Source organism: Gymnoscopelus braueri (genome assembly GCF_963280865.1).
Source record: "Gymnoscopelus braueri genome assembly, chromosome: 13".
Classification (NCBI taxonomy): Eukaryota; Metazoa; Chordata; class Actinopteri; order Myctophiformes; family Myctophidae; genus Gymnoscopelus; species Gymnoscopelus braueri.
In genome coordinates, this window is record NC_137615.1 from 29837991 (window position 1) to 29859165 (window position 21175).

A 21175-nucleotide genomic window follows, 5' to 3' on the forward strand; every position below is an offset into this window, starting at 1 on the left:
ATTCGACGGATATGCCCATATATAGGCATTATGCAGATCTGGCTGTCCAGAACCGCCAATCCGACTGCTATGCTCATCGGCATACCCATATATGGGATCGACTTCAAACTTGGCACGGGCATCGACGAGGACCCGCAGGGAGTGCGGTGCCCGCCGCCAAGTCGGTCGGAAAGGCGGTTGTCCACAACCGCCGATCTGACCGATATGCCCAATAGGCATATATGGAGATCCGGTTGTATAGAACCGCCGAGCCCATGGGCATATACTAAGGAACACAGGCAGACAGAGGGACACGTACAGAGATCTATATGGGCATACCAGGTACACAGACAGATGGGTACAAAAGAATTGCCTGGACTCCATATTTGGGCATGCCTGACACGCCCAAGCGGTGCCCGGCGGTCTAATTTATTTAAATCAACTGGTATGATACCCTAGTTACTAGGGTATCATACCAGTTTATTTAAATAAACTAGACATACATTACATTACAGTCATTTAGCAGACGCTTTTATCCAAAGCGACTTACAATAAGTGTATTCAACATAGGTAGGGAACGAAAACTACTAATCACCAGAAGTCTTTAGTGCATTATCTGCAAAAACAAGCAACCAAGAGTATACCTAGCGCTAAGGTAAAAGTGCAATATATCAGCTACCTATTTCCTTAAACAGATGAGACAAAATAGCTAAATCAAATGAGCATGAGCTAAAACAAATAAGTGAATCGACTAAACAAGATCCAATAAACAATCCAATAATCCAATAAACAATACAGCAATAGAAAACAAGCGTTCGTACAACTAGTTAACAACAAGTAGGTCAGGCAGAGAGGAAGGGTAGTGTTTCCTGAAGAGGTGAGTTTTCAGCCTGCGGCGAAATATGGGCAGTGACTCTGCTGTCCTAACATCAGTGGGAAGTTCATTCCACCACTGTGGGGCCAGAACAGAAAAGAGTCGTGACCGTGTGGATCGGCCAGAAGGACCCTTGAGTGACGAGGCAATCAGTCGCCCCGAGGTGGCAGACCGAAGTGGTCGGGCAGGGGTGTAGGCATCGACCATAGCCCGGAGGTAGGAAGGAGCTGTTCCTTTCACTGCCCTATAGGCTAGCACCAGGGTTTTGAACTGGATGCGAGCCGCTACGGGGAGCCAGTGTAGAGAGCGGAGAAGGATGGTTGTGTGGGAGAACTTGGGGCGGTTGAACACCAGACGAGCCGCAGCTTTCTGAACAAGCTCCAGGGGTTTGATGGCAGATGCCGGAGCACCAGCAAGGAGGGAGTTGCAGTAGTCCAGGCGGGAGATGACGAGAGCCTGGATGAGCACCTGGGCTGCCTTCTCCGTGAGGAAGGGGCGAATCCTCCTGATGTTGTAGAGCAGGAATCTGCAGGACCTCGTCACTGATGCGATGTTTGCCGAGAACGTCAGTTGATCGTCCAGGGTCACACCCAGATTCTTCGCAGTCCGAGTTGAGGTCACCACAGCATTATCAATGGTGATGGCCATGTCTCGGTGCGGACAGCCCTTCCCCGGGAGGAACATCAGCTCGGTCTTGTCCAGGTTGAGCTTCAGGTGGTTTGTCGACATCCACTCCGAGATGTCAGCCAGACAAGCAGCAATGCGTGTCTCCACCTGGGTATCAGAGGGGGGGAATGAGAGGATTAGCTGGGTGTCATCGGCATAGCAGTGGTAGGAAAAGCCATGGGAGTGGATGACAGCACCCAGAGATGTAGTGTAGAGAGAGAAAAGAAGAGGACCCAGAACCGAGCCTTGGGGAACCCCAGTTGTGAGCCTGTGTGGTTCTGACACAGACCCTCTCAGCATCACCTGGTAGGAGCGACCCGTCAGGTAGGATGCAAACAGGGAGAGTGCAGAGCCTGAGACACCCATCCCCTCGAGGGTGGAGAGGAGGATCTGATGGTTCACCGTGTCGAACGCTGCAGACAGGTCCAGGAGTATCAGAACGGAGGAGAGAGAGTTCGCTCTAGCGGCATGGAGCGACTCCGTCACTGCCAGGAGGGCAGTCTCTGTCGAGTGACCCACTTTGAACCCAGACTGGTTGGAGTCCAGGAGGTCGTTCTGGTGGAGATAGGAGGACAGTTGTTTAAAGACAGCACGTTCGAGAGTTTTAGAGTACCAAAAATCTATCAACATGTATAGGGCCTAGTACATGTTGATAGATCTTTCGTATGTCGAAAGATGCACCAGCCACCACTAGTACAGATGACACTGGTACAGTGTGACTGGTACAGTCTTCACTGGTACAGTATGAATGGTACTGTATAGATGTCTCTGGTACAGTCTTCACTGGTACAGGAGGATGAAGGAGGGTCCCGTTGTGTTGAGTGTTCAGTTTGTCTCAACCAATAAACCTGGAGGAATCATGTGCCGCTACAGTAGCTGGCAAAATCACACCCACGGCTGTGGCATACACCTCCACTCTGTGTGTGTGTGTGTGTGTGTGTGTGTGTGTGTGTGTGTGTGTGTGTGTGTGTGTGTGTGTGTGTGTGTGTGTGTGTGTGTGTGTGTGTGTGTGTGTGTGTGTATTTTACTATTGTTTTTTCGGTTGTGCAGAAAACTTCTGATTGGGTTTGGGCTCATGGGGGTTATTGAACGCTCCAGGCACTGACATTATTAGTCTCTCTCTTCCTCCTTTCCTTTCTCCTCTCTCTCTCTCTCTCTCTCTCTCTCTCTCTCTCTCTCCTCTCTGTGTCTCCTTCCTTCTCCTGTTTCTCCTCCCCTCAGTCTTTCCTTGCCTCCCTCCTCTCCTCTCCTCCATCTCTCCACCTCTCTGTCTCTCTAATTGGGCATATTTGCTGGTGTTGTCGTAGCAGTTACGGTAGCAGCGATCGTTTTTCCGCGTGTGCTGAATTGGAGACCAGAGACCAAAATATTGGTGTGTGTGTGTGTGTGTTCTCCAGGGGAATGCATGGATGTGCGTCACAGAGAGAGCTAGCAGGACTGATTGATCGGACAAAGAATTTTGCTGAGCCAGCCCAAACTGAATCTCTCTTATATACTGTTAGAATGGGAATATAATAAAGGATATGTTTTCCCCTTCTCTCTCTATCGCTCTCTCTCCTTCCCATCTCACTCTCCACACAATGATCTCACAGCACATTTGTTGTACTAGAAATGAAAAGTACCTTTAATCATATCCAAAAATACCATTGTAAAAACAAGTGGTTAAAGGATGAGGCGTTTTAGGTGAGTGGGAAATGCATTTCACCTATATGGCCAGAACAAATATTGCAAGCAGCACATAATAAGCACACATTCCGAGAGTTGGTGTATTTGTGTGTGTTCAAAAATAGTGAAAATAGCAGCTCACAATACATTGCGACTCATTGTGAGCTTGTAGATTGCCTGTTTTTGCTATGAATATGATTGTGCCTTGTGATTTTGACTTTCCCATTGGTGTGCCTTGGGCACAACAAGTTTGAGAACCACTAGACTATGTAGTATAGAGTTCTTCTCCTCACATCTATGTGGTGTGGTACAGTTAGGTGGTAGAATGACTACAGATGCAGCTCCATCAGCACTATGATCACACCTGGAGAGAGTTTGAAAGAAAGAGAGCGAGAGACAAAGACTCTCTGGTTGTCATTCCTAGATTCCTAGTCTATCCTCGTAGTTGCAAGTCCCAGGCTGATGCTCCTTCACCTTTAACAAGCAAAATGCTGGAATGATAAGCTATTGATTCGCTCTCTCTCTCTCTCTCTCTCTCTCTCTCTCTCTCTCTCTCTCTCTCTCTCTCTCTCTCTCTCTCTCTCTCTCTCTCTCTCTCTCTCTCTCTCTCTCTCTCTCTCCCCTCCCTAAGAGGGATGCACACCGTAATTTGTTTTGACAAGACAGGAACTAGTTGCTGGAATAAAAAACTTTATGATACACTTTAAGTAACTTTCCATTCTGTGTTATTACTTGTTTGGCCAATTATTCAGCCCAAAATCGATGCTCTGAAGCCAAGTAAGGTACTCATTGGTCTGTGACATGCGCTGCTCAAGACTTCTGCCAGTAACAATACTGTTTTGTTTGTGTTTCCACAGCAACACAACTGAAGCAGGCGGGACGTACATCAAGAAGTGCTGTAAAGGCTTCTGTATTGACATCTTGAAGAAGACTGCCAAGTATGTCAAGTTCACCTATGACCTTTACCTGGTAACCAATGGAAAGCATGGAAAAAAGATAAACAACGTCTGGAACGGGATGGTGGGAGAGGTGAGGAGGGTTGTTTCCCTTTGGTTTTTCTTTGTGTCTGTTCATTTAACTTGCATAAAAAGTCAAAACATTGTCCGATTCTTACACTGTACGAGCACCCTCGTGCACGTGGGTGTCAGTAAGTGATGTGTACTCAAATGTTTTATTTATAAGTAAAAGTATCAATCCTGCAGTAGAAAGACTTTTTTTACTTGAGCAAAAGTACAAAAGTATTGGTATCAAAATGTACTTAAAGTACAAAAGTAAAAGTGACAAGCTCTACAAGCTCACAATGCGTCGCATTGTGAGCTTGTAGATCGGCTATTTTCAAATGGCCGAAATGTATATAGGGCTGAAGTGTTTAATGTATGTTTTGTAATAATAATCAAAATCTACAAAGTAACTAGTAACTAAAGTTTTGGAGTAAAAGTACAATATTTGCCTCTGAGATGTAGTGGAGTAGAAGTAAAAGTATTGGAAATTGGAAATACTCCAATAAAGTACAAATACCTCAAAATTGTATTTAAGTACAGTACTTGAGTAAGTGTACTCAGTTACTTTACACCACTGGATATGGCACGGTTGTCTGTCGGTCTGTACCGGTCTGTACACCCGTCTCAGTTTCACTTCGCTGCTGGGTCTTGCCAGAGCCATATTGTAGCTTTTAATTGTAACACAGAGACATCGTAAAGTAGCTGCTTCAGCTCAAAGTTAACCTATAACAGATAATGAAACGTAAATGCTCTTTGAATAGAGGGAGGAGAAATGTCATCTGTGGCTGCAGTGGTGATCTGCAAGTAAAACCACTTAACCCCTATACTTAGTTGACCGGAATCCCCCCGGGCTCTAAACTGGCCCCGCTCCCATGTTTTCGCTCATCTATTATCTGCGAAAATAGTCGATCTACAAGTCGAATGCAACGCGTTGTGAGGTTGTAGATCAGTTGTAGATCGGTTGTTAGGTTCAATAGGTTGTAGATTGGCTTTCCCTCCCAAAAAAATTCCCCACAATAGGGACGCTACGGTTGATGCGGTTAAGCTTCCCACCCTGTGTGTTCGAAGTGACATCCACCAACATCAGCACAGATGGTGAATCTCAAAGTGGGGTCCAGGGACAGGGACACTCAGGGTTCCTTGAGGGGGTTCTGTAACTCTGAGAGCATACAAAAGTACAGTCTTTTGTACTTAAAACACATTAGACTCTTAGAGTTGTGGGGGGGGGGGTGGGGGTTTGAGAACCATTGGTATAGGCTGAACGAGACTATTGCTCTTCTATTGACCTCCCCCAGATCAGACACAATTTGACTTTTGAATTCTCATAGGCTACTTTAGGGTGACAGCATCTACTACAGGATAATGGGAGGTGCCCCACTGTCCGTACCATGTACTGTGGCAGGGTATTATAAGAGTATGGGGCCCTTTTTCCTTAGGCGTGTGTGTGTGTGTGTGTATGTGTGTGTGTGTGTGTGTGTGTGTGTGTGTGTGTGTGTGGGTGGGGGGGGTGGGGGTATTGCTGATGTCTTTTGTTCCGTGAGGAAGATGTAGTTTCTTTTTCTTTTGTCATTTGGATTCAAATTAACGATGACATTATTGGACGCGTGCTTCGAATTCTGCGGCTACCGAGACGGGGTCAATAACAGGTCACCGTCATGTATCACATCCCCTTTATGCAATACGTGCTCACGCATGCCACAGTCACATCACAGTTCATGGACGCGGAATTGAAAACTACTTTGCAGACAGCATGGATTTTTGAGAATAGATTAGTGTTAACGGGCCTGCATACAATAGCAACTTATGGATGTCCCTGCAGAATTCATTGAAATTGATGTGTTATTTATAGGATTTCCTTCGTTATTCAAGGTTATGTTGTTCTTTTCCTTTTGTTTTTGTGACACATCATACTTGAAAATACATTCACAAAGCAAGACGGCCATTTAAGGGCCTAACAACTAATATAGCATTTTGTTTTTTTTTAATAAGAGAATTCTTTTGCATTTTCTCCCCAACAATACATAATGAGAAATAATGAAAAATAAATAGTGGTATACCTAAGAGAACTAAAAGCTGAGTCTATAATAACCCATTAAAACCAGGAAAGCATCTGTGTTTAGATTTGAACCACTTTAACCATTATTTTATATAATTTGGCTATTCAAAAATAGCAGATATACAAGCTCATAGCGCGTCACTTTGTGCCGCACTATGATCTTGTAGATCTGCTATTTAGAAGGCATTTGTAGAACCGGCCTCGAGGTCTTAATGGGTTAATGTGAATGATTTTATTGTGTCCTGAAGGGAACTCCCCTGGTGGACTTTAATCACTTGTTTCCATTCAGACGTAACGCTCTGGGATTCAGCTGGAGACTGTAAACTTTACTGCTCTGCCTGTCTTTAGTTTTTTTTTTATTGCAGCCTTTATTTACTGTGTGGAAGTTCATTCAGAGGATTGTATGCATTCATTTTTATATAGCATTGACTGGTGGGCGTATGTGGTTCTATTGAATACCATTTAGTTTGAGCAGCAGAATGATGAGTCATATTCCACCAGTGGTGGAAAAAGTACTGAAGTGTTTTACTTAAGTAAAAGTATCAATACTGCAATGTAGAAGTATACTCCGTTACAAGTAAAAGTCTGGAATTCAAAATTTACTTGAGTAAAAGTACAAAAGTATTGGTATCAAAATGTACTTAAAGTACCAAAAGTAAAAGTCTTAAAATGTTTGAAAATAGCAGATCTACAAGCTCACAACGTGTCGCGACGCGTTGTGAAATGGGACCTTTTGCATAATGAGTACTTTCTACTTTTTTTAAACTTTAAGTACATTATGATACCAATACTTTTGCACTTTAATACTCAATTAATTTTTTTATTCCGGACTTTTACTTGTAACAGAGTATTTCTACATTGCCATATTGATACTTTTACTTAAGTAAAAAAGATTTTAGTACTTTTTCCACCACTGTAATTCACACATATCCCCTCTGGCATCCATCCGGGTCCGGAATAAGTAGACTTTCCTAGTCTTCTTGCGTGGAGACTGCTGAGTATCAGTTTTGACAGAAAAAACATAAAAATAACTTCTCTGGGACTCTGAGACTATATATGAGTCCCATATCAGTTAACATCGCTGTGTTTGAAGTGTTAGTCTGAAACCATGTGTTGAGTAATGGTGTTGTGAAGCGGTGCGATCAGAACTATTTTGCAGGCGCAGCTATAGTGGCTGAGTCAATGTGCTGTTTTTCATCACTAAATTTAGTACATCATTTTGTTTCTCCCGTTGCCTTTGACTGTCATCGTCATCTGCAGTGGTGGAAAGTAACTAAGTACTGTACTTAAGTACAATGTTGAGGTATTTGTACTTTACTTGAGTATTTCCAAGTTCCAATTCTTTTACTTCTACTCCACTACATCTCAGAGGCAAATATTGTACTTTTACTCCACTACAATTATTTGAAAACTAGGGGTTACGTAGGTAACCCCAGTTTTCTTAGTTTCGTAGTAAGAAACTTACTTATGGGATATCATCGCCCTCTGGCGATGGCACAGAGCACAACACATGAGCTCCCGGAAACTATCTTCGATTGGACAGGGTTCTGTGACGCAAACCGGAAACCGGTTGGGTTATAAAAACCCCAGCGTCACTAGGTTCGTCCTCTGATACCCTTCACTCTGCACGCTAGTCGAAGCGCACAGAAGGGGTTTCTGGTAAGTTTCTTACTACGAAACTAAGAAAACTGGGGTTACCTACGTAACCCCTAGTTGTTCTTTCGTTTCTTCTTAAGAAACTTACTTATGGGACACATAGACCCCCCTGGGGAGTCCCAGGAGCAACCCTATCCAACCTGTACGCCCCAAGGTCAAAAGGTCATGCCTCCCGGCTAGACCCCGACCCCCAGACGCATGACCCAAAAGGTCAAAAGGAAGGGAAACGAAACAGGAGCCTATCAGATGATCCTGACCTCTCCCTGAAAGAGAGCCAGGCTCCTGTTTCCACCTTCTATCCCTGGGCCTGGCCCAGCCGGCCCCAGGGAAACAGAAAGGAGACCACCGGTCAGGGGAAGGAAAACCAGCCAAAGCCAGTGCCGACTTCCCCTGACCACAGTCCCACCTAACCCAGACCACGCATGACACCCCAGGTGCCATCACGGTCGAGCCAGGGCCACAGAGGCCAAAACCTCTGTCAAGGTTCCACACCGGACGGCCAGCGGCAATAACCGTGTCCCCAAGGGACATGTATCACCGGTCCGACCACCACCGGTCTTTCACCGACCCCTCACGGGCCAGACCCACAGGTCCAAAACCCCGGGGAACTCGTGAAACACCTCATCCCGCCTTGCCTCAGAAGATCTCTGAAAAGCGGGAGAGGCCAAGGTTCAGCGTAGAGGAGAGGAGCGATCTCCGACCTCCACACTCCCAATGCTGGAGCCACCAGCAGGCTTGGACCTTGACCCGCTCCAAAATGGACGGGATCAGTTCCAAAGGTGGGAAAGCATACAGCAGAACGTCCGGCCAGACGTGTGCCAACGCGTCCACCCCCAAGGAGGAATCCTTGTGATTCAAAGAAAAGAATCGTGGACACTTTGCGTTTCCCCTGGACGCAAACAGGTCAATCCGAGCCCGACCGAACCGAAGCCAGATCAGGTTCGTCACCTGCGGGTTGAGAGACCACTCCCCGTACCGAAGTTCGCCCCTAGACAGCAGATCCGCTCCGCTGTTGAGGAGACCCGGCACATGGGAGGTGCGTAACGAGGCTAGGCGCAACGTGCTCCATAGCGTCAGTTCGCGTGCTAAATTGTCCAAAACAACAGAGCCTAGGCCCCCTTGTTTATTGACATAGCACAACGTTGTGGTGTTATCCGTTCTAACCAGAACATGACATCCCACAATGCGGTCCTCGAACCGTCGGAGGGCGAGGAAGACCGCCAACAACTCCAAATAGTTGATGTGGTATACCTTCTGAGCAGAAGTCCACACCCCCCTGGCTGAGTAGCCGTCGTGGACAGCCCCCCAACCTGAGAGGCTAGCGTCCGTGGTAACCACCTTTCGTGACACCACCTCGCCCATCCTGACTCCACCGGACAGGAAGGACGCCCGTGACCACGGTTGCAACGTCGTCACGCACCAGGGAGATATCACCACTTTTCGAAACTTCATGGTGTGCGGTATCCTAAGACTCCGCATCCACCTTTGAAAAGGTCTCATGTGGAATCTGCCCAGCCGGATCAGGTGTATGGCCGAGGCCATGAGACCTGCAGCCTGCATGCATGTCCTGTATGCGACTCGCGCCCCACGCTTAAAGAGCGCACACACGCCAGGAAACCGGCTATTCTGTCTTGAGACAGGCGCGCCACCCTCGTGGATGAGTCCAAGGAAATCCCCACGAAGGTGGTTTAATGGGATGGGATCAGAACACTCTTCTGAGTATTGATCGTAAACTCCAGGGACGTTAGGTGCGCAATGGCTAACTTCGTGTGCCGCACCACCTCCTCCCTTGACCCCGCCGCCAGCAGCCAGTCAGCTATGTACGTCGCCAGACGGAGACCCTGCCGGCGTAGCGGGAAGATAGCCGTGTCCGTGCACTTCACGAAGACCCGAGGGCTCAGTGACATGCCGAACGGGAGCACCGTGTATTCGTATATTTTGCCTTCAAAGCCAAAACGTAGGAACTTCCGGTGCGTGGGGTAGATTGGGACGTGAAAATAGGCATTTTTCAGATCTATACTCGTCCACCAATCCCCCTGACGTATCGATCGCAACAACCTGGCCGTTGTTAGCATTCGAAATTTGAAGATCGTCAGAAACCCATTTAAACCTTTTAGGTTCAGAATAGGTCTCACGCCCCCCCCCCCCCTTTCTTTTTCACCAGGAAATATTCCGAATAGAAACCTAGCCGGCTCTGATTCGGGGATAATTCCCTGATAGCACCCTTGCTCAGCAGAGACCCAACTTCCTCCCGTAGCGTCACAGCCGCCTGGCCTGACGCTCGGGAGAAAATAACCTCGTCCGTCTGGGGAGGTCTACAGGAAAATTGCAACCTATACCCTTTCGTAATGGTGCGTAGCACCCAAGGTTTCGGTTTGCAAGCTTCCCATTGCGCCAGGCAACGAGCCAGAGGGTTCGTGGGGTCGGAGGGGGTCAATGACGTCATCAGCTCCGAAGAGCGCTGCCTCGTTACCAAGGTAACCGGTGAAACTGCCGGCCCGACTGGTGTAACCAGTGGGAGGGCGTCCACGGGGGGCAGCAGCGGCAGCCTCCGTCCGTTTCTCAACGGACGTGAAGAACTCACCGCTTCGGAGGACGAGCCCGTTTCCATGGGAACCGGAGGCGTCGACACTCCTTTCGATGAGACAGCGGAACCCTCACTCGGCTGAGTTTTTACCCGGAACGAAACTCCCGTCCCTCTCGGGGAGAGTTGAAGGGGTAACACCAGGGTCCGTTGGTCCGTCAACTTCCGCCTCTTGACGACCGCCATTTTAGGCAGGTCAACCGGGGCGGGCCTCTTGTGCGGAGACGTTGTTGCTACACGGAACAAAACTTCCGTCCCACCAGGGGAGTTTTGACGGTGCAACACCGGGGCTGTCTGGAAATCGCATTTCCGTCTTTCCTCGTCCGCCATTTTAGGGCAGTTGAGGGAGGCCGCCATTTTGGCTCTCGACCGTCCTACAGATGAACTTTGCAGCCATCTCCCTGACGGAAGAGGGAACTGCAATGTCGCAGTTGGAAATGTTTTATTCACAGAAGGCCCCTGTTTCACTTTGTGAAAACAACACTCTATAGACATTTGATTCATAGCAGAAAGAGGTACTACCTGCGATTGATTCATCATGTTCATGGCACGCACAGGAGTTGTCCCTGCAGTGTTCGGAATGCCGTCCAGGGTGCAAACCGAACACTGAGGGCTCATAGCATAACTTCGAGGACAGGGCACCCCACCGGGGTGCGATCCGCCTCTAACATTAGTATGAGAAGAAATTAGCATTTGTGGTTTCGGCAACAGGTTTATTCCACACACACAAAGCACATTACACACATTTGACTGAAAGGACAGCATGGCAATTAAATTGTCTTTAGCGTCTCTTATAGTCTCTGTGTTCCCGCGGAGCCGCCCGTGGCTCTGTCCGTCGGGGCAAGAAGAGCGCCAGTTCTGGTCCCCAATTGGGGAGCTGACCCCGCATAATACCGGCCAAGTGGCCGTGACGGGATCAGCCAGAGACCGTCACTTACCCCTCCCTTTGCGACCAGCCCCGAGGTCCTTTCGGGGGGGTTTGATCGGAGGGGGGGTTTTGGAGTCCTTGCGCTTCCTCACGTCCCCAGCGCCGAGGGAGCAGCAGGGACGTTCCCAGGAGTTGGTTCTGGCGGAGGACGACCAGGACGCTCCTCGCCTGCGTCCAGCGACGGCGGCGGAAAGGAGACCTGCGGTTGCCCCTCGCCTTTGCTGCTCCTCCGCCTGTGTCCTCCCGATCAGGTCCGTGCTGCTGTCGAAGAGGTTGTGGGCCTGGAGGGGAAGGGCGAGAAGTCCTGTAGACACATTCGCCCCCGCAGTTGTGGCCAGGTCCAACCACTGGGCCCTCTCCAAGTCCGCGGTGAGGGCCATAGCTCGACCTGTCCACATTAGGCTCTGGCAGGTGCAGAGGATGGCTATCTGCACCAGCCTGTCCAGCTCCGTTGCATCCTCCACCCACTCTCTGTTGACCGCTGCCGCTGGCATCCTGTCCACCAGGGGTTTGGCCACCAGCTCCTTCAGTCTGACGGCGGCCGACCCCTGCAGCAACGACACCACGTTGAGCGCCTCCGCAGCCGAGCCTGAGGCCTTGTAGAGAGCGTTGAGGGCCGCGGTGCGCTCTCACCTGGCGTACTCGGCGAAGACAGGCCGATGTCCCGGGCCAACCGTCACCGAGCCTCTCCTCGCCCTTTCGATCCTGGTCGCCAGAGCAGGGTCCATGGGGGGAGGGCCTACGACCCCCAGGTCCGCCCCGGAGAGGATTTTGGTCGCAAAACCTAACCGCTCCGTTTCCCCCCTACCTCGCCGCCAGGAGTGGTGCAGGGCTGCACGGACTCCCACCGCCTCGGGCAGGAGTTTCGATGCGACCTGCCGTGGAACGAGGGGTGCCAGGCCCTGGAATCCTGGGATGGGGGCCCCGGCTGAAGCCCTCACCGCCTCCATAGGCTGCTCCAGGCCACACCTGGAGATAGCCCGTCTCAGCACCGCCGACACGTGCTCGAGAGGCTCCCTCACCAGGCTAGGAGCCATCACCCATGGTGCTGCTGGTGCGGGAGCCTCCACCCAGGCCGCTGCTGTAGGCGCGGGGGCCTCCGCCCGCGCTGATGTAGGCACAGGAGGCTCCGGACTGGACCTCGGAGCCTCCCGTGCCCGACGGGGGGAGGGTCCGGCCTCCACCTCGTCCTGGAAAGCCTCTGCTACCCCGAAGTCTTCCCCATCCGAGCACCCCTCTGGCGTTGGAGTGTCGCCCCAGGCGAGGACGGAGAAGGAGGGGGAGGAGGGAGGCACGCAGTCCTCGATCGGTGGCCCACTGGCCTCGGCTGGAGCTGCGTGGTCCGGCGTAGGCGACGGAGGAGCCTCTCCCCGGACTTTCCTCCTGGCTCCGCTGGAACGTGGCGCATCCTGCAGTAGGCCTGGCCCGAGGCCTGTGCTTCCCACCGACGCCGTGTGGCCCATGGCGAGGCCAGCGCCGGTGTTAGCACTGCCGCTGCTGCTGGAGGCCGCCAGGCCCTGGGCCTTCTTGAGGCGGCACTCCAACTGGTGGACTGTGAAGTCATCGCAGGGCCTGCATGCGTCTTCGTCGCCTGCGTGGTTCAGGGCGAGCCACGCATGGTTGGGCCCCAGGCACAGGATGCACAGCCGATGGCGGTCGTCCGCTGCCACTGGTAGGCCGCAGCCCGTTAGACCGCAGACTCGAGGTGCCTCCATCTTCTTTTCCTCTAGTCGACACGAGGCAGGTAAGCGCAGCTAGGCTAAGCTAGCCTAGCTTCTAGCCTGTTAGCTTTACGCGGCCTGTAGCCTGGCTAACAGCGTTAGCTTACTTTAGCTCGTGGTAGAAAGACTGAGAGGACAGGAAAAGTAACGCGGGAGCGTTTTAATCAAACAACGATAAACTGTAGAAATAACGAAAACGCCCGTAGAGCGACACTGGGTGCCTTCGCTATGGGTTTTGTTGGGATTCGTCGAAGTTTATCGCGGTTGCTAGTCGTGTTGTCTTCAGGACTCGTGCGCATTCGCTGCTAGCAGAGTGAAGGAAGAGGACGAACCTAGTGACGCTGGAGGTTTTATAACCCAACCGGTTTCCGGTTTGCCTCACAGAACCCTGTCCAATCGAAGATTGTTTCCGGGAGCTCATGTGTTGTGCTCTGTGCCATCGCCAGAGGGCGATGATATCCCATAAGTAAGTTTCTTAAGAAGAAACGAAAGAACAACTTTAGTTATTAGTTACTTTTCAAATATAAATTCTGATAATATGAAACATACATTAACCACTTCAGCCCTATTTTATTACATAGGCTATTTTCAAACATTTTAGTGCTTTTACTTTTGGTACTTTAAGTACATTTTGATGGCAATACTTTTGTACTTTTACTCAAGTAAATTTCGAATTCTGGACTTTTACTTGTAACAGAGTATTTCTATGTTGCAGTATTGGTACTTGTACTTAAGTAAAGCATTTGAGTACTTTTTCCACCACTGGTCATCTGTAATATGCCTGAATGCCAATGGGTACTGACATCTAATCCAAACTAATCTGTTTCTCCATCCATCCATTCATCTATAGGTGGTCTATAAGAAGGCTGTCATGGCCGTCGGGTCTCTGACGATCAATGAGGAGCGTTCTGAGGTCATCGATTTCTCCGTCCCGTTCGTGGAAACCGGTATCAGCGTCATGGTTGCCCGTAGCAATGGAACCGTCTCCCCGTCTGCTTTCCTTGGTAACCATCACCGCCTCCTATCTTAACCCCTTGCGTGATTGGTTGTTTTCTGTGAGAGAGGTTCGTTGTGTGTGTGTGTGTGTGTGTGTGTGTGTGTGTGTGTGTGTGTGTGTGTGTGTGTGTGTGTGTGTGTGTGTGTGTGTGTGTGTGTGTGTGTGTGTGTGTGTGTGTGTGTGTGTGTGTCAGTGCATGGTGGGTAAAGTCTTTGGAGTTTGAAGTTAAAAGTAGCAATGAAATGTATAGAAATACTCTTTGAAGTAATCCTGTATTAAAAATTGTACTTCGGTATGAGTACTTAGGTATTAGTATTATGTAAATAAAGAACCAAATGTAAAAGGTACGCATCATGCAGAATGGCCCTTTTCAAAATCATATTATTGGATTGTAAAGATGGGGGTGATTTTAATTACTTTATTTGGCGCTGAGTAGCTTAATCTATAATAATAGTTAGGAGTGTCCAAATGAATGCAATAATGTATAAACGCAACATCATTTTACTGCCATTAATTATTGTATTGTGCATTACTGCAAAACATAATAAATATAGCTGCAAGCAGCGATACTGGGGGCCAAGCAGTGACCACAACATTCCATAGCGACAGCGTGGTCAATCTGCTTGGTGTGAAGCCAGAGCATGACACCACTCACATCTGATTGGTTGCTACTTTTTTGTGTGATATTAACCACATGAACTCTAACATCTCTAATCTGGGCATGTCATAATACTGTAGGTGAACATTACGTCAGCAGATAGCAGATCTACAAGCTTAAATATTGGCTATTTTTGGTGAAGAGATTTTTTGTAGAATGAAAAAAGTAGGGGACCAAGTATAGTACCACGGTCAACAAAGTTAAAGGTTTAATGACATTCACTTTTACACCACATTCAAAGTCTTTGTCCTGGTCCTTCAAAAGTGTACAAAAAGTTTTAAGTGAAAATTCCATTCCAGTGATCCATGGCAGGTGTTTTTCTCTCACATTTCTAAAGCCTTTTCAACTGCAATGAAAAAAGAAATCTTTGCCTGCGGGTGTCGCTGGTGAGGGATTTTGCCTGTCAATCATCGCCTCTGCTCCGCCCCCCCCAAAGGAAAGGATAGGGGAGGGGAGGGGCGAGGAGGAGAGTGGGCGGGATTAATCGACTGTGACCTCACTGTCGAAGGGCCAAGCTCAGATTACTTTTCAGCCTAATTATTCAGAAAACCCCAGACCACAGAAAATCCACTGAATGTTCTAAGTTCAGGTTTTTTGGGTGTAATTGGGGTCATAAAACCCCAAATAAAACATTGAAAATAAAAAAAGTGAAAATGAATGTCATGATACCTTTAAAGGAGACCAAATTAGCCTGCTCTACATTCTTTCACCAGACACAATTACTACACATTGCAGTACAGAGGTGGTGCTGTTTCTCCCATTTGAATACATAATGAGAAATTAGATATGACATGGCAAAATGTCTTGTAATACAAATAAAGCACAAAGAAATTGATTTAATGTCATAAAGCCTGCTTCCCTCGGCATTCAGGAGAAAATGGTGTGTGTGTGTGTGTGTGTGTGTGTGTGTGTGTGTGTGCGTGTGTGCGTGTGTGCGTGCGTGCGTGCGTGCGTGAGTGCGTGCGTGCGTGCGTGTGCGTGTGTGTGTGTGCATCCCCATGTCAAACAGAGGAGACAAAAACCCAATTCTGTTACACAGCTATCAATACTTCTGGAGATGTTTGGCTCTCCTGTTTCTACACAGTAAAACCATCAGCGCAACCCCCATGGGTCCATTTGGTTACATCTGTACATTCTTAATGTAAATTAACACTCAGGATTTTACATTGTACTTAGCTCTACTGTTTCAACTTGGCAGGAATACTTTTTTTCTCACTGGAGACTCTAGTTGCCTGAATAGCCTGAATAAACACATTAATAAACACATCATGTGTATAATATTATTATACAAGTATTATTATTTGTTTTATTATTTGTATTATTATATTTTTATTATTATGACTAATCAGTCATATTCATGTTGCCTACACAGCACCTACATGCAGTGACGTCTTCATACCAACAAATGAGAGCGTGTGCACACGCACATGAAAGCACACAAACATACTGTAGGGCTTGAACAACTTACAGTACACTTCTGAAAGCACACAGACAAAGGCTTTGTTTTCGCGGGTGCGAACTTGCGCACGCACACGCACACACACACACACACACACACACACACACACACACACACACACACACACACACACACACACACACACACACACACACACACACACACACACACACTGACATATATGTAGCATGCAGTTATTACTGTAAGAGCCGTAATTATAAGGACTTAGCGCAGAAAACCCCATAAAAAAGGATGCTTGCCAATACACGCAGAGTACACACACACACATGCACGCGCACACGCCCATGCACACATGCCATGGCTCTGAGCCAGCAGTGTTCTCCCATACATTAAAGCAGGGTTTAATCTTTGCAGGAGCACTGTGAGCACAGAGGGAGGACAGGAGTGCTGACACCATGGCTTCTATACGCCTACTCACCCTGTCAAACACAATCTGTGTGTGTGTGTGTGTGTGTGTGTGTGTGTGTGTGTGTGTGTGTGTGTGTGTGTGTGTGTGTGTGTGTGTGTGTGTGTGTACTGTGCTGTGCTCTTTCATGACGTGCGTGTGCAAACTACAGTATTTGTTCATTCACTCATGGAGAGAATGGGAGTAACTAAGAATGATAGAAATGAATCACTTGAACGCCAGCGTCCATATTCTGGGGGGAATATTAGCCAAAAATAGCCAATGTACAAGTTCACAATGTGTCACAACGCGTCACAACACGCCATTATGTGTCACGTTGTAGGCTTGTAGATTGGCTATTTTTGGTGAAGAGATTTACAGTCCAGTTTACTAAGTGGTTAAACAGAAGATATTAACCTTTCACTCTGTATTCTTGCTTATGTCTGTAGTTGTGTTAAAAGGACAATATGAGTGGTTCTTGCATGTTTAGCTCATTGACCACAACATTACTGCAGACCTTTTTCCAAAGATTACCATGGTTTGTTTAATTATAGAGCAGTGGTTCTAAAACTTTTAAATTTGAAGGACCAGCTTAACTCAGTTGTACCGTCCCAGAGTTACAGACCTGTAAGGGTCCATTTAGAACCCCCACAAGGAACCCTTAGGGTCCCTGGACCCTATTTTGAGAACCACTGTTATAGAGGAATCCATTGGATTCACCCAATTTTAGTATGGTATGAAAATCAACTTGCAGGGACTTGCAACCTTCTTAAAATAGGCAATCCAACACCTAAATATAACTGCAGTTTGTTTTTGTCATTATCATTTTATTGCATTTTAAAGCACAGATTGATTTGATAAGTCTAGCTGAGAATAGGTCCAGGAGAGATATTGATTTATGAGCAGTATCATCCATGACTTATTAACCGAGCAATTGTGTTTGACTCAATTATTCAGGTAAGTTCAGAAATGTTAATAATATTGGAGATTAAATGTAAACAAACATGAACATGGTCTTTGTTTATGTACAATATATGGCCAAAGCTGTGAACAGACAAGTAGTCAATATGGTCTTTGGATTTACAATCTTCCCCATCTTTGTCCCTCTGTCTTCTGTCTGTCCTCCTTATCTCTGTCTCTCTGTCTCTCTGTCTCTCTGTCTCGCTCTTTGTCTCACAGAGCCTTTCAGTGCATCAGTGTGGGTGATGATGTTTGTAATGTTGCTGCTGGTCACTGCAATGGCCGTCTTCATGTTTGAGTATATCAGTCCTCTAGGCTTCAACAGAAACCTTGCACAGGGCAGAGGTAAGAACGAACACACACACACACACACACACGCACACACACACACACACACACACACACACACACACGCACACACGCACACACACACACACACACACAAGCACTCGTGCACACAATTCACACCTGAATTCCTAACTTGATGTAAGCAGATACTGTAATATTCTTCCAAATGGATCCACCATGCCATGTGTTTATCTTAGCATAATGTAATCACATACTTGATGAAACAAGCATTAAAATCTTCTACTCGAGAGACTAAACTAACTTCATTCAGTTCCCAATAGGTTATCTTTAAACAACTACCTTCCACAAATCATTACATCTTAAAGTTGATATTTAACCACATGAACGCAAACATGCTGTCAAAATAAACGATCTACAAGCTCACAACGTGTTGTTTTTTGCGACGCGATCTGAGCTTGTGGATCGGCAACTTTTGGTATAGAGATTTGGTATAGAAGGAAATGAGGAAGAGGCCTAGAATAGAGCTCTGGGTAACTCCGGTCAGTGGAGTATGTAAGGTTGAGGTGGTTAAGCAATAACTCACTCCTTGTGACTATATCATAGCTAAGGGTTAGTGTTCACGTTGGGATGACAGCATGAACATTATAGACACAAGATCCCAATTAACCCCTTAACCCATTAATACCTGGAACGCATCTGTGTCACTTTAAGATTTATTTGGCTATTCAAAAATAGCAGATATACAAGCTCATAGCGCGGCACCGAGTGCCGCGCTATGAGCTTGTAGATCTGCTATTTTTGAAAAATCTTGAAAACATTATTATTATTTTTTTCAAAAACTGTTATGATTTAGATTTTTTTTTAAAGAATCGCCTCAGGTCTTAAAGGGTTAAGTGCTATTTTAAAGATTCAAATGTTTTTGAAAAGATTTTGAAAAATGTCTAAAAATCTTCAGAAATTCTGGAAAAGTGTTCTTTTCTTTCTTCTTTTGTATTTATTTATTTATTTGTATTCATCCATTCCTTTCTCCCTGCTCATACTCTGTCCATCTCTACTATCCTAACCTGTCCCTTTTTTGCCCCTTTCCTCTCCTAGACCCCCACGGCCCTTCATTCACCATGGGTAAAGCCGTGTGGCTGCTCTGGGGTCTGGTCTTCAACAACTCTGTGCCTGTGCAGAACCCCAAAGGAACCACCAGTAAGTTCATTGTGTCGGTGTGGGCCTTCTTCGCTGTCATCTTCTTGGCCTCCTACACTGCCAACCTGGCCGCCTTCATGATCCAAGAGGAGTTCGTCGACCAAGTCACCGGGTTGTCCGACAACAAGGTAATGAGAAAATCAAAGGGGGAGGTGGTTGGTTCTCCGATTCGTCGGTTTGTTTGAGTTGAGTGGGAAACGGACTTAGTTTGTCAGTTGGTTAGTCGCTCTGGTGCTTTAGGGCTGTTTAGTTTAAGGCTACAAGCCTTAAACTAAACAGTGTTGTTCTGCTGCTGACTAAACTTACTGGTAACCGTGAATGTATATTTGATAGTATGATCTTAACACAGGCTTAACTCGCCCTGAAACTGAATTTACATATGCCTATGACCTTGGCTGTATGCTATTTTGTATTTTTGTAGCAAACCAAATAGAATAGAATAAATCTTCCAGTGCTTTGTGTCCACACATGCAGTCTCCTATTCCTTGTCCAGTAAGCTGGTGCATACAGATAAGTCATTGGATATGGCATGTTAGATCATCAGCCATCGGTATGCAGTGTAGCTACAGTAGCTCTGGCAGATACTTTGTCCACACACAGACAAACAACATCACAGGAGTGGTTTATTTAAATTGTATTTTAATGTGGAGTTTTAGATGTTGGCGGTCGGTTTTCACTTTACAGTCTGCTTTTAAAATCTAGTACCATCAGTGTGCCAGTCCGTTGTTGTTTTATGTACAGTACTGCCACACATACTCTCTGGGAATTATTGGAAACTACCAGTTTCCAAGTCGGAAAAGGACTTTGGGAAGCTGTGCTACATTCCTGTAGCGCAGGATTCCTGAGCAAAGTTGCAGAATTTTCCGTTTTTTCCCCCGGAGCGCATGAAGGCAGACTGATATTATCGGCGTCAGTGATTCCATACCATTTAGAATGTGTTGTTTATGAATATATGCCATCTATCTATGTCTGTCTATCTATCTGTCTGTCTATCTCTCTATTTCTATCTCTCTGTCCCATGGCCATTCTAATTCGTTGACATGTCCATTCTAACCATGCTCTCTCTCTCAGCTGTCCCTTGCTTTGAGTTGTGTTATGTTTGACATTGCGACAAGAGACAGACAGTGGCGTTGAACCCAGGCCCATGGCGGCGGGGTTTCCCCAGTGACTCCAGTTTCCATGGCAGACGGTGATGAGGGCCACATGACGCTGTGAGAGCTGGGCCCTTCAACGCTCTCCCTGTTTTCTTGTTTTCAAAGGCCCCTGAGGGCCCAAGTGGGACCCAGTGTATATATGCTTCCACTGTGGATGGTGTTGGTCGCGACAAACTCGTGCACATTGACACGCATGCACACGCAAACAAACAAACAGACAGACACACACACACACACACACACACACACACACACACACACACACACACACACACACACACGCACACACACACGCACGCACACACACACACACACGCAGTGAGCAGAAAAGCAGAAAAGTAGGTGGAGAAGGGCATGGGGAGATGCAAAAGTAAGGATGAAAGACAGAAGAGAGGTGGAGGAGAGGACGAAGGAGAACAGATGGTGAGCGCCAAGGAAAGGAGGAGGTACAAGGACAGGAAGGAAGAGACGGAGAGAAAGAGCTGGAAAACGAGTGAAGAGTGGGAAGGGTGGATGGATGCTGGTGGGGAAGAGAGGAAAGGGTGGAGGGTGAAGGGTGGAGGGAAACAAGATTAAAGCGGATGCAAAAGGTGTTACAGAGACAGAGACAGGAGGACGGTGGGAAGGAGAGAGAGGGAGAGAGAGAGAGAGAGAGAGAGAGAGTGTCGTGACAGATGCCGTAGCTGAGTGGGTAAACAGGCCACCTGGGAATCGCAAGGTCACTGGTTTGACCCTCAGCTCGCCCAGTCTGTGAGTCGAAGTGTCCCTGAGCAAGACACTTAACCCCTAAAGGCTCCCCCATGCGCTCATCGGAGCAGCCATCTGCTGGGTGCATGCATACAAGTAATCCCCCCAGGCACAAGGTAAATAATCCCTTTCCCTACACTCCCTTTCCCCTAAATAAT

General features: G+C 47.4%; 1 protein-coding gene across 1 annotated transcript in view; it reads left to right on the forward strand.

The window, feature by feature from the left end:
• The window catches only part of grin2aa (glutamate receptor, ionotropic, N-methyl D-aspartate 2A, a), a gene marked incomplete at both ends in the record, with an annotated part of 232080 nt that overhangs the window by 174697 nt on the left and 36208 nt on the right, over positions 1-21175 (forward strand). Inside the window, 4 exons of the mRNA XM_080446562.1 lie at positions 4042-4213; positions 13981-14134; positions 17830-17955; positions 19015-19244. Of these exons, the coding sequence (XP_080302688.1) occupies positions 4042-4213; positions 13981-14134; positions 17830-17955; positions 19015-19244 (682 nt within the window). The remainder of the gene's footprint in view (positions 1-4041; positions 4214-13980; positions 14135-17829; positions 17956-19014; positions 19245-21175) is intronic.